The sequence below is a fragment of the Podarcis melisellensis genome (genome assembly GCF_964234715.1).
Source record: "Podarcis melisellensis genome assembly, chromosome: 1".
NCBI classification, from domain to species: domain Eukaryota; kingdom Metazoa; phylum Chordata; class Lepidosauria; order Squamata; family Lacertidae; genus Podarcis; species Podarcis melisellensis.
This window is the reverse complement of record NC_138528.1, coordinates 116,741,485-116,754,944: the sequence shown is the minus strand read 5'-3', so window position 1 is coordinate 116,754,944 and position 13,460 is coordinate 116,741,485. Positions and strand designations below refer to the sequence as shown.

Sequence of the window (13,460 nt, the reverse complement as noted above, 5' to 3'; positions counted from 1 at the left end):
AAAGCTGCTATTCTCTGGTTCAGATGTTCTTAGTTTAATACACAAATGCCACCTGTTCACAGCAGATGGTGAACTGCCACAGAGCATTTGTGTGTGTGTGTATGTGTGTGTGTACATGCTAAAATGTTTCTATTGCACCATGCGAACAGAGGGCAGATTGTTTTCTCTAATTTTGTTGAACTATGTGATACAACAGCACAAAGCTGCTTTTGATTACTAACTAGGGGGGTGATATTTTTAATTCACAAAGTCAGCTTTGATTCTTTTTTGTAAAAAAATAATAAATAAATAAAGAACAGCTGTAGTGACAGCGTAATTAAGGTAAGGTGCGTAATGAACAATATACTAGTTACCCGCATACTACGTTGAACACACACAAAAATGTTTTTGCTTTGTTTTAATGGAGAGCATTCGTGATTTGGTGGCATGAACCAAATAGAGCCGTGAAGTAATGAAGAAGAAAGTAATTTAAAAAGGGAAATACTGCTTTGTGTTCAGTGACAAGGGTGATGTGGTGACTGTAGTGATAGCTGACTTCATGCTTATCATGGCTGCCTGCAACACGTCAATCACTGCTGAGACCCATGTTCATTTTTGTGTTGCTTCTCGAAGTGCATACAGTGGTACCTTGGTTTAAGAACAGACAACTTGGGACTATATGGAATTGACGGAAAGGACTGGCAGAATCCGAAACCAGGGAGAGGAGATGGTGGAAGAAGATTGGAAAATTTAAAGTTTATATATAGAAATATTGTAAAATTAATGAGTGATAGAAAAATTGTGGAATGATATTTTATGGACTTAGCAGAAATGTTATAAGGAGTTAAGCATATATAAGCATTTTAGTTTTAATGGAAAATAAGGTTAAAAAATATGTTATTTACAATAGGATAGAAAATAGAGAAAGATGGAAAGGATTTGCTGAAACAATTAATAGAAGTGGAATTCAAAAAGGGAGGTGATAGGAGGTCGAGGAAACAAGGGAATGAAAGATAGACTATGGAAAAGGTGTGATGTATGTTTTTAAATTGTTTTTGTTTTATTTAGGGTTAGGGTTAGGGATTGGGTTTTGTTTAGTTTAGCGTAATGTGTTTAGTTTAATGGGTTTAGGTTGTGTTTTGTATTGTCTATATTGTATTGTATTGTTTTTTTCTCTTGTTTTTTCTCTTTTGTCTTCTTTACTTTTCCTTTTTTGTAATCTTTAAAAGTAAAAAATATTATTTTATATATATATATATATATATATATATATATATATATATATATATATATGCAGGTTTTGGTGTCCTCGGGTGTCTTCCCGTGTAAAAGTTGGGGTGTCTAGGCGACGTTTCGACGAGGTCTCACTCGTCATCTTCAGGCTGGTGCTTTCGGCTTCTTGTTACTGCAACAGAGCAGGATCTCAGTGTTTGAGTTCCTATAAATACTGTTGAGGGGGTGTGGTGTATAGCCTCCAATGTTCTGGGCAGAGAGGAAGTTCCCAGGCTAGTGTGCCTTTTCTTCTTTTGTTCCTTAATTACTTGAGGGATATCTTGAGTGATTTCTTGAGTGATATCCTGAGTACCACTTAGGTGGGTCATTAGGTGTGGATTAGTTGCTAAAGTCTTTGTGTCTTGACCTCTTGAACTTTGTGAAGAGTTTTTCTGAGAAGATGGCTGTACTGCACTTAGTTGTGCTCTGGCTTGGCTTCGTGTATAGGGGCGAGCTGTGGTTTTGTGGCCTGTGTCAGCCAGATCTGTGTAGGGATTGCAGGGGGGTGCAGCATCCGGAGGTGCCACCATGGTTTGGCTACTGGATGGTGTCTGTAATTTATCTGTGGAGAGGGTCTGGGTTTGGGTCTGGTGTGGTTGATTGGTGATAGCGTTCTGTGTGCCTCTGGATCTGGTGTCAGTTTTTGTGGGGAGGGCTAATTTCCAGATGTCTGGCAAGCGGGATGTGTCGTCACGCTTGTTCATGTTGTGAGGGTGTTTCTCTATCTCGATGGCTTCCATGATTATTCTCTTGTGGTGATGTTCCATGTTAAAGAGCAATTTGGAATCTGCAAAATTAATTTCGTGTCCTGTTTCTTTCATGTGTTGGAAAAGAGAGGAAGTTTTTTCTTCTTTTTTGACGGCATTCTTGTGTTCTGCGATACGTGCATTTATTCGTCTGTTTGTTTGTCCAATGTACGTGGCTGGGCAGACTTTGCAGGGTATTTCATAGACCCCTTGGTTTTCCAACTGGATTTTATCCTTGGGGTTTCTGAGGATATTGGCTATTTTTTGGTTGGTGCAAAAGGCTGTTTTGATATTGTGTTTATGGAGGATTTTGCTAATTTTATCTGTAGTGCCCTTGATATAAGGAAGGAGGGCCATGCCATTGTTTTCTTCTGTGTCTTGGTTTTTGGGGGGTGTTTCTTTTTGGATTAGCTTCGTAACCCTGTTTTGCTGGTTTTGCTGGTATCCATTGGCAATTAACACATTTGAGAGATTCTGTAACTCAGTTGTCAAGTGGTCTTTGTCAGCCAGGCGTTTGGTTCTGGAGATGAGAGTCTTGGCTACGGAGTTTATTTGTGCAGGGTGGTGGTGTGATTGTGCATGTAAGTAGCGGTTGGTGTGTGTTTTTTTCCGGTAGATAGTGTGTCCTAGGGAGCCATCAGGTTTTTTGTAGATTAGGACGTCAAGGAAGGGAAGTTTTATATATATATATATAAAAAACAGACAACTTGGATTAAGAGCGCTGCAAACCCGGAAGTAGGTGTTTTGGTTTGTGAACTTTGCCTTGGAAGCAGATCATGTTTCACTTCCTGTTGAGTGTGTTCCATTTGTAAATTGAGTCCCCCGCTGCTATGGGAAAGCACGCCTTGGTTTAAGAATGTTTTGGTATAAGAACAGACTGCCAGAACGGATTAAGTTCATAAACCAAGGTACCACTGTAGTTTTAAACTGGGCTAATGCACTGTGGACTGCTGAGTGTGGACGTCAGCTGACTTCTCTACGGCCTATAGGCTTCCTCCCTTGTCTTCACCTGAACCCAATGCAGATCCCATTGCAATCCCTCTCTCCTTCCTGCTGCCTAACTGGTGGGTGCTGGGAAGAGCTGAGGAATGATATTAGGGAGAAAGGTTAGGGTGTTTGTGAGTGAGGGGGGTACTTTGTAACTCACAGATTGTGAGGCTGTCTGTCTGTGGGAGACTGTGTCAGGTTGTGTGTGTCTGTGTGAGAGGTGGTGGGGGATCTGATGGGTCAACCCCCCAACATCTAAATGCAGCCCCCAATCTACCACCCATCATCTCAGGTGGCCCTTGAGTACAAAATAGTTGCCCACCTGTAGGTTAGAATAGTTGTGAAGTGACACGTTTTAGATTAGTTCACCATTACCCTAAACCATGTCTGGGGACAAACGTCGGCTCCCTCGGCCTGAAAGCGAGATGAGCTCCGCAACCCCATAGTTGCCTTTGATTGGACTTAACCATCCCGGGGTCCTTTACCTTTACCAAACCATGGTGTTGTGCCACATGCACAACATAGAAGAAGAATAATAATAATAGTATTTATTCCCTGCCCATCTAGCTGGGTTTCCCCAACCACTCTGGGTGGCTCCCAACAGAACATTAAAAGCACAATCAAACATAAAAAACTTCCCTAAACAGGATCGCCTTCAGATGTCTTCTAAAAGTCAGATAGTTGCTTATTTCCTTGACATCTGATAGGAGGGTGTTCCACAAGACAGGTGCCGCTACTAAGAAGGCCCTCTGCCTGGTTCCCTGTAACATCACTTCTCACAGTGAGGGAACCACCAGAAGGCTCTCGGAGCTGGACCTCAATGTCCGGGCTAAACGATGGGGGCGGAGACGCATACTTCCCTCTCTTTCTCCTGTGTGGATGAGAGAAGGGCTTTCATGAGGTCTTCAGGCTGTGACTTGGTGAGTCTCCAGGGATAAATTATTACATAGCTGGGAAAAGGGAGGCAGTTACTGAGAACACCTCTCTGCAATGTTGCCATCTCTTTGTGATACACACCCATGAAGTGTCGCTGAGAGGCGTGTTTATCTCAGAGTCCATTATGGACATGCACCTGAGGTAAGCGGCAAGAACTTTTGGCCACATCCTGGCTGTTGCCCGGTAGACAATTCCTCTTGGAGTCAGAAACCTCCCTCCACACTTAGGGTCTTAGGATGGGTGCAGAACCTTTGATGATGCAGTAAACAGCTGACACAATCTTAGGAAACATATACTGAGGATTGGGTAGTAAATGACTCTACACATTGTGTGTTTCTGACTTGTGCTTTCAGGTGGACACCATGGAGATTATGAGGCACCCTGAGGAAACAACCAACATGAAGAGGCAAACTGTGGCCTCCTATTTCAGGGTATGCAATCTGCATTGTAAAAGTGCAATATAACTTTATTGACACCCCCCCCCCCACTTTGTCGTTTATATAGTGCTGGCAGTGTGCCAGGGACCCTGAAGTGCAGATAAGTGTCCCAGCCTGAAGGGATTCCTGTAGATGCACAAGGCAGCTCAGGAAATGATCTCATCGTTTAAGGAAAGTTGAAGAGAGTTAGGTTAGCATCGGGAAAGAGCTTAGTGCAGGGGCAAGAATGGTTCAGGGGATTCTTTGCCAAATCAGTGGTTTTCAGTGGCAATGCAATCATATACAGTGGTACCTCAGGTTAAGAACTTAATTCGTTCCGGACGTCCATTCTTAACCTGAAACTGTTCTTAACCTGAGGTACTACTTTAGATAATGGGGCCTCCCACTGCCACCGTGCCGCCAGCGTACGATTTCTGTTCTCATCCTGAGGTAAAATTCTTAACCCGAGGTACTACTTCTGGATTAGCGGAGACTGTAACCGGAAGTGTTTGTAACCCGAGGTGTTTGTAACCCGAGGTACCACTGTACCTATCTACTCAGTCGTAAGCCGCACTGACTTCAGTGAGACTTACCTCCAGGTGAGTGTGTATAGTATTACAGCCTTAAAAGAAGAGATTTTTAAAAGAGAACATTTTCCAGCAGCTTTTGCTTTACTCGGTGATGAAAACGGGATAGAACGAGGCTGCTTTCAAAAGGAATACTTTAATTCACCTTGGACATCTGATCTGCAGTATTATGCATCTTTCCCCCTCCCAACTCTTTCAAGTTTGTTAATACTGCTTTTTAGATGCGACGTGACTGGAATGAGCAGACTGCTAGAATTTCATTCCTTTAAAAGAAAGGGGGGCATCATTGAGCCTCATATTATTATTATCATTTTTGCTTGTGTTTCCCCAGTATTCTCTGATGGATCTGTTGTCCAAAATGGTGATTGGGCAGCCTCATTTTGTCCGCTGCATTAAACCCAACGATGACCGAGAGGCGCTGAGGTTTTCTCAAGAAAGAGTTTTAGTGCAGCTGCGCTACACTGGCATTTTGGAGACGATCAACATACGTCGGCAAGGGTATTCTCACCGCATTCTCTTTGATGAGTTTGTGAAAAGGTGAGCGGCATAGTGTTGGGTAAAGTCAGAATGAATGAACCTCTGGAACTTCCATTCTAATCTATACAATTGGGAGGGAGGGAATCACATGGCTCCTGTGACGGCAGTATTCAGAATTGTAAGACTGTTCAGGGAGCCAGGAGAGGATATATTGTTTATTAATATCCTTCCTAACTTGCGCTAGCAATTTCCTTTACTTGGCAGAGTTTTACATTCCCCTTTTAAACGCACAGTGGATAGCTGGTTGAGGGCTTGTTTAAGCCCCTCACTATTAGGTTCCTGGTAAGTTCCCTTATATCCCTCTTAAAAGAATAAACCCGCCACAATCTTGTTTAAAGTATACAAAAGAAGTTTACTCGTGTCACCAGTTCACAGCTGGATCCCTGAAGGCAGACTTAGTTACAAAGTATATACCGTATTTTTTCCACACCTGACCATAAGACGCATCTAGTTTTAGAGGGGGAATGCAAGAAAAAAAATATTCTTTAAAGGGAGCGCTGAGCAGAGCCTGTATGCATCCCAGGCCCTGCTCAGCGCTCCCTTTCAGGAGCCGCGCGGAGCGTGTGTGCGGCTCTTTAAAGGGAGCGTGGCTCTTGGGGGCTTTGGCAGGAGGTGGGGGAAGGGACTGAGGGGCTGTCCTCTGTCCCTTCCCCCACCTGCTGCAAAAGCCAGCAAGAGCCGCACACTCTTTAAAGGAAGCGAAAAGCCTCCTCAGGGCAGCGGGAGACTTCATCCCGCTGCCCTGAGGAGGCTTTGCACAGCTAAACCAGAAGCTAAAACAGCGAGAGGGAGTGCTGCGCCGCAATCCCTCTCGCTGTTCTGGCTTCTGGGATAGCTGCGCAGCCTGCATTCGCTCCATAAGACGCAGTCCACACGACAAAGGAAGATGGAAAAAGAGAGAGTGTGGCAGCATGCCTTGTCCTTTTGTTACCTGGACAGGTAAGGTCACACCCACCTCTAGTCACATGCAAAAGGAAGGATGTTCCAGCCCAGGAGGAACAAGGAAGTTTCGACTGGCTGGACCAAACATCCCCTTGCATGTCTACTCAAGGAAAACAAGGAATGTTGTACTTGACTACTGCTTATGTATCACATCCCACAAGAAGGCCCCAGGCCTCCCCACTTCCCACCTTGGGTAACATGAGCGGCAGGACTGTTTATGGTTTCACTAAGCCAGATTTCAGCTGAGAAATGGGTCAGCTTTGGACCATTGAGGCTGCTCAGCTCCACCCTGTTTCAGGGCCTTCCGGTGGCTACTACTAGGAGCCCAGCGGTTGGTTGTGCATGTTGTGCCACATTTTCCGTGGGTGCAATGGGGCCTCTGCGGTGGTGGAACTCCCTGGTCTGCCAGTAGACCTTGGTAGAACCTAGCAAAGGAACACCTTCACCTCATCCTAACCTCCGTTAAAAGGTAAAGGGACCCCTGGCCGTTAAGTCCAGTCTCGAACGACTCTAGGGTTGCGGCACTCATCTCGCTTTACTGGCCGAGGGAGCTGTCGTTTGTCTGCAGACAGCTTCTGGGTCATGTGGCCAGCATGACTAAGCCACTTCTGGCAAACCAGAGCAGCGCACGGAAACGCCGTTTACCTTCCCGCCGGAGCGGTACCTATTTATCTACTTGCACTTTGACGTGCTTTCGAACTGTTAGGTTGGCAGGAGCTGGGATCGAGCAACAGGAGCTCAATCCGTCACAGGGATTGGAACTGCCAGCCTTCTCTTGACAGTAAATTCAATTGAAGTCAATAGGGATTAGTAACTAAAAGGGTACATATAGTGTCCCGATAATGGGTAGCAATAGTACTGGACTGTTCTGCCTTGTTAAGACCACACCTGGAGTATTGCGTCCAGTTCTTGGCGCACAGTTTAAGAATGATATTGCGGAAGGAGACCAAGATGATCAAGGGCCTGGAAACCTAGCTTTAAAAGGAACTGTTGAGGGAGCTTGATATGTTTAGCTTGGAGAAGAGCAGACCGGGAGGAGATGTGACCACCATCTTCAAATATCTCAAGGGCTGTCACATGGAAAATGGAGCAAGCTTGTTTTCTCTTGCTCTGGAGGGTGAGACCCAAACCAATGGATTCCAGTTACTAGGAAGGAGATTTTCCCTAGACATCAGGAAGAACTTTCTGGCCGTAAGAGCTGTTTGACAGTGGAACAGACTCCCTTGGGAGGCTGTGGACCCTTCTTTCTTGGAGGTTTTTAAGCAGAGGTTGGATGGCCATCTGCCATGTATGCTTTAGTTGAGATTCCTGCATCTCAACTACATACAGTTGGACTGGATGATCCCTTCCAGGTCTTCAATTCTAAGATTCTGTGGGGGGTTTTTAGTAAAGCCCACCTTCTTAATTTAATGATGCTAAGGTTTTATTATATTTTTAGGATGTTGTGGTTGTTGCTGTTGTTTTAACTGACCGTACATGTCAATTCTACACTGCATGTAGAAAGCAGAAGATGTCATTTTTTAAATTTTTGATTAATCTGATATCACTCTTCTGGGCGAAGTCCACCTTCAGTCAGATTTCTCAATCTCCATTGTCTGCTTTATGTAGGTCAGCCTTGCAGTTTACCAGGAATTGGCAGGCATGGTACCAACAATTCTTCTCAGTGTGATATATCCGACAATACACAGTTGAAGAGGTTCTGGGGTTCTTCACTGAAAAATAATTAATATGCAGACATCATGAATGTGAATGAGAAGTACTAGAAAATAACTGCAGACAGTTTGAAGCCTGTGTCTCTATTTTCATTTTAGCCAGTTTTTGTACTGTACTTAGTACTTTTATTGTCATTGTAAGCCGCCTTGCAAAATATAAATAAAATAATATAACTTTGGAAGCATTTGCCCATGGCACAGGAATCTGATTTTTAGCCCTGACTAAGTTAAGTGCTTTAGACACTAAGTAGTGAGTACGGTACATAAAAACATTTGAGAAAAACAGGTCAAATGCTAAACAGATTGGCACTTCTTTGTTCCTAATCAAAAAAGCCATTAGGCAAGTATGAACAAGAGTTTTGAAATGTCAGTAAAACTGAGGATATCAAAGATTTTTCTAAGCCAGCTAGTTAATTGGTATTTTGATCCTTTTGAGCAACTTAACAACAAAATATATGAACCAGCAGTTTTCCCCCCTTGATGTTATTAAACAAATAGGTACGCTTCTTATCTTCCTGTTCACTAGCTGCTGTTTTGTAAACTCTTAGCAGGAAAGATGAGAACAAAGCAATCAAAGGCAGGAAACAGAGACGATCAAGGTTTATCAGGTTGAGGTAAACAAAAGCTAAAATCTTGTCTAATGCTCTGGCTGTCTTTTGTTTCCATATGGCATGGAAAGGACTTCACACAGCAGACCTGCAAGTTTGTTTATTGCATTGGAACGGAAGGCTTAACTGTCACCAGTTCCCCTACCACTGCTTCCCCAGCTTGTTAGCCTCAAAAGTTTAAGATTTAGGATCAAACGTGAGTTTGGGTTTAGAACCTGATTTGTCTGCCACTTTTCAATTTTGGAAGCTGACATACTGTTTTTGAAGAAAATGACAGAGTGCCTCTGACCATGATGAAATAATTTTTTATTTACCTCTGAGTGTCCATGAATTTAAGGTCATAATACAGGACTTTGCAGGCAGACAATCTGACTTCCAGGCCTTTGGGGTTTGTTTGTTTGATTGTTTGTTTGTTTGTTTGTTTACAGCATTTATATTGCCCATTAAAAAATGTTGTGTGGATAGTGCCTAATTTTTTGTGTTTATCTGTGTCAAGTACAGTGGTACCTCTGGTTACATACGCTTCAGGTTACAGACTCCGCTAACCCAGAAATAGTGCTTCAGGTTAAGAACTTTGCTTCAGGATAAGAACAGAAATCGTGCTCCGGCGGTGCGGCGGCAGCAGGAGGCCCCATTAGCTAAAGTGGTGCTTCAGGTTAAGAATAGTTTCAGGTTAAGAACGGACCTCCGGAACGAATTAAGTACTTAACCCGCGGTATCACTGTATTAGCAACATAGAATAAAGTCTAAAAGACCTGATACACAAACCTGTAATGTAAATATATGTACATCAAACGGGAGGGGGGTATTTTAGTGACATTTTTCTGATTTAAAACAAGATTTTTCTAACTCATTCATACAGTTAGAATATTATGTTGTATAATATATTTGCACCAGTCAGTCATTGTGTGGCCCCCATTGGAGATTGGCACTGTTTAAAACAGGGTTCAGCAAACTTTTTCAGCAAGGGACCGGTCCACTGTCCCTCCAACCTTGTGGGGGACCAGACTATATTGGGGGGGGGATGAACGAATTCCTTTGCCCCACAAATAACCCAGAGGTGCATTTTAAATAAAAGGACACATTCTACTCATGTAAAAACATGCTGATTCCTGGACCATTCGCTGGCCAGATATAGAAGGCGATTGGGCCAGATCCAGCCCCCAGGCCTTCGTTTGCCTACCCATGGTTTAAAATATAGTGTTCCATGTAGATTCAGCACCATTTCTGCAATTTTGCCTGGTCACGTTCTACATCGGTAGGTAAAATTCAGCTGAGCAGACAGCATATATACAAATGCAATCGCCTTCCTTCCTTCCAACCAATCTAGACGATAAGCTTATGAATATAAGTTTTTTAAGAGCTAACCGCAAATGCAGAAGAGGAGGAAAAACAATTCTGTTTGCTGCGGCATTCTATTATCAGAAGCCGTCAGTTTGTTACTGATTAGGGTCCTTATTCCCTATTTCATTTGGGTGAAAGTGGTGGTGCTCAGATTTGCATTTCTGCCTTTTATTTGCTAATGCTAATGGGGACTCATACAAGTGCGTCAAGACAAGGCCCATAGCTTTGATCTTGGCTTAAATTTTCCCAGCTTGTGAAATCTCTCAGAAGGGCCATTTATTACACAGCAGAGTGCTGCATACGCAATTCATATGCAAGCAAGTATGTTAAGAGAACATTTAAATGATGAGTTCATGCAACTCTTGGGCCCCAGGGAAGCAAGGAATGCAGTTGCTGGCAGCTGGGGCAGCCTCATAATTTGGGTTGGAGAAGACCCACAGTGTGGCATTCTTAGCTGTGGGACTCCATGCACCCTCTCCCCTCCACCTCAAAATATTGTGGAGTTAGTAACATCTGTTCTTTCAAGGTCTCTGGAATTGTGGTGGCAACAAATAAGAAGCATTGTTGACGTTCTGTGTAACTGTGGTGTGCTTTCAAAAGAAAGGGCATAAGGCATCACCAATGCTGAATGCTAAAGAACTATACTTCCAGCTTTCTTTCAGTTCTTTCTCAGAGCCCACGCACGTCATTCTCTGTAATCCCGGTCCCGAGGGTTAACCGTGAGGCGAGGTCCGAGTCCAGTCCAAGGTCGAGGGTGCAGTCCGTCAAAGCTGAAGCGGGGTCCAAGGCAGGGAGTCGGGTGAGGTCAGGAGCTCCGGCAGAGAAGCAGGACAGGGTGCAGGCAGGAACAGGCTACCAACAACATTGCTCCTGCAACTTGGGACTGGGGCTGGACGGCTTTTATCTGCCCGGAGGCATAGGGTGACTCGCCTCTCCTGGCCTGGAGGTGAGCACTCCTCCTGCGGGAACTTAGTTCCCTCCGCCTCTCTGCCCTGAGCCTCTGCAGCTCAGGAGAGGCTGGAGGGTTACTGGACCCAGAGGCAACCTCCTCCCCCACTGATGGGGCCGAGAGTGGAGCACCTGCAGGCAATGGGTCCTCCATCACCTCCGGAGCCAGAGTAGGCTCAGCTGGTGCCTGCACCTGAGGATCCAGCACAGGTGAGGACCCTTCAGGCTCAGGCCCCAGCATGGTTCTGGAGGCGGGGAATCCTGTGCAGGCTGGGATCCCTCAGGTTCAGCCTCCGAGTCCGAATCCCAGGCCATCACACATAGGAATGTGTGTGGGTTTTTTATTTTTAAAAAACTTACTTCATTTCCTTAAGACCTTCACACCTGCAGTTTGCAAAACTCCCTTTGTGTCACACCCCTGCTCCAGGGCGTTTAATCTAGCATTGGAGGGTGGTGGTGGAATTTGGCTTCTGGGGAGCTACTTAGGTCATACTCCTAAGCACCGTGTTTATTTGTGAATTTTGTAATCCTATCCTTCAGCTGTATGCAACCATTAGGGGAGCAGAACAGAATAGAAGTTGGCTGATGTTTTAAAAGGCCTGGGGAAATGAATCTTGCTATGATAAAGACTTAGTAAGTTACCAAGCAAGATTCACCAGAGATGGCCCTACAGTCAAAAGGATCTTCTGAATGGTCACCACTGGCCGCCTAACATCAGAGGGTCAAAAGCAGCACCCAGAGAAGGGCCTCTAACAAGGATATTAATGTATAGCCAGGAATATTTGATTGATTGTTTAGGTGAAAGTTATTATGGTGACCACCGCAACATTTGTATGATACATCATTCGTTATTATTAGAAGTAGTAGTAGTAATAATAGTATTGGTATTATTATTAATAATAATAATAATAATAATTTGAATGGCTGTTTTTTTTAAAAAACCAACGTTTCCTTAACTATTTGCCTTTATAAATATAAACTATAATTTTACCATTTTAATATATTTTAAGCAATAAATTAACCTGGGAACTTAGTTAAGGAAGACTGGCTTACAGATGGAATGAATAAACAACTAAATAAATGTGAGGAGGGGGAAAGAGTCACATTACGGTCCTTCAGGACCCCAAACATGGTCACAATTACCAAACATATTTTAGTAAATTACCACATACGCTTAGGGTAAGCGTGTAAGGGGCAGTCCACCATCAGATGTCGGGTGGACTTCGTCTTTTATCATTGGTGAAGGAAGGAGTGACTTTCAGATACAACGAAGATCAAGAGACGGATTTGATGCCACTTGTAGGACTTGAACTGTGATGAAAGGCAGGAGACCCCCATGATGCCTGAGGAGAGGGTGATGGTGGTGGAAAACCTGCTTCTTCTCCACCTGACTAGAGAAGAAATCTGTGTATGGCAATGGAAGATAGACAAGCCTGGCTAAGTGGGGGCTTATTTCAGGCGAAGGTGGTTTTGCTTTTGTTTATGAGGCAGGGCAGAGGGAGGCTTGCAGTCGCTGCTTTGCTTTGATCCATGATGAATGTTACACCATCCTGTTGACAAATTAGGTTGCCATTCCATACACCCATACTTGGAACTATGTTCCACTGGAATTGGTAGGAGTCGTTTTCAAATACAGTGGTACCTCAGGATAAGTACTTAATGCGTTCCGGAGGTCCGTTCTTGACCTGAAACTGTTCTTAACCTGAAGCACCACTTTAGCTAATGGGGCCTCCTGCTGCCGCCGTGCCACTGGAGCATGATTTCTGTTCTCACCCTGAAGCAAAGTTCTTAACCTGAAGCACTATTTCTGGGTTAACGGAGTCTGTAACCTGAAGTGTATGTAACCTGAAGCATATGTAACCTGAGGTGCCACTGTAAACATGCACGGGACCAGGTTTTAAGTGTTGCAAGCTTACTCTGAAAAGTAGCTATCATGATGTTACTGTTTCTTGAAAAATAAACCCATTTGCCTTCACAATGGGAATTTCCAGTTTTCCCCTTTCATCTTTGCTTGCACAAAAACCTGCTCATCCTGTGTTTGTTTAGAATAAGCATCGTGCTATCCAGTCCGTTCTGTATACAGTGGTACCTCGGGTTAAGAGCTTAATTCGTTCTGGAGGTCCGTTCTTCACCTGAAGCTGTTCTTAACGTGAGGTACCACTTTAGCTAATGGGACCTCCTGCTGCCGCCGCACTATTTCTGTTCTCATCCTGAAGCAAAGTTCTTAACCCGAAGTACTATTTCTGGGTTAGCACAGTCTGTAACCTGAAGCATCTGTTCCCCGAGGTACCACTGTAGTTGGTGAACCATGTTAAGTTGGGTTGTTCCTCTACCAAACAAAGTTCCTTGTGGACTATAGTCTGGTGTACAGAGAAAACTATAGCTTTAAAGGGAGGGAGGGAGGGAGGAAGAGACAGCTGGTGATTGCAAGACAGTGTTCCAGAAT

At 44.1% G+C, this 13,460-nt stretch overlaps 1 protein-coding gene across 1 annotated transcript in view; it reads left to right on the top strand.

Annotated features, from left to right (window-relative positions):
- MYO3B (myosin IIIB) overlaps positions 1 to 13,460 on the top strand; it is a 288,566-nt gene that overhangs the window by 180,369 nt on the left and 94,737 nt on the right. The window contains exons 26-27 of the mRNA XM_081899516.1: positions 4,274 to 4,351; positions 5,255 to 5,460. Coding sequence (XP_081755642.1) covers positions 4,274 to 4,351; positions 5,255 to 5,460 — 284 coding nt within the window. The remainder of the gene's footprint in view (positions 1 to 4,273; positions 4,352 to 5,254; positions 5,461 to 13,460) is intronic.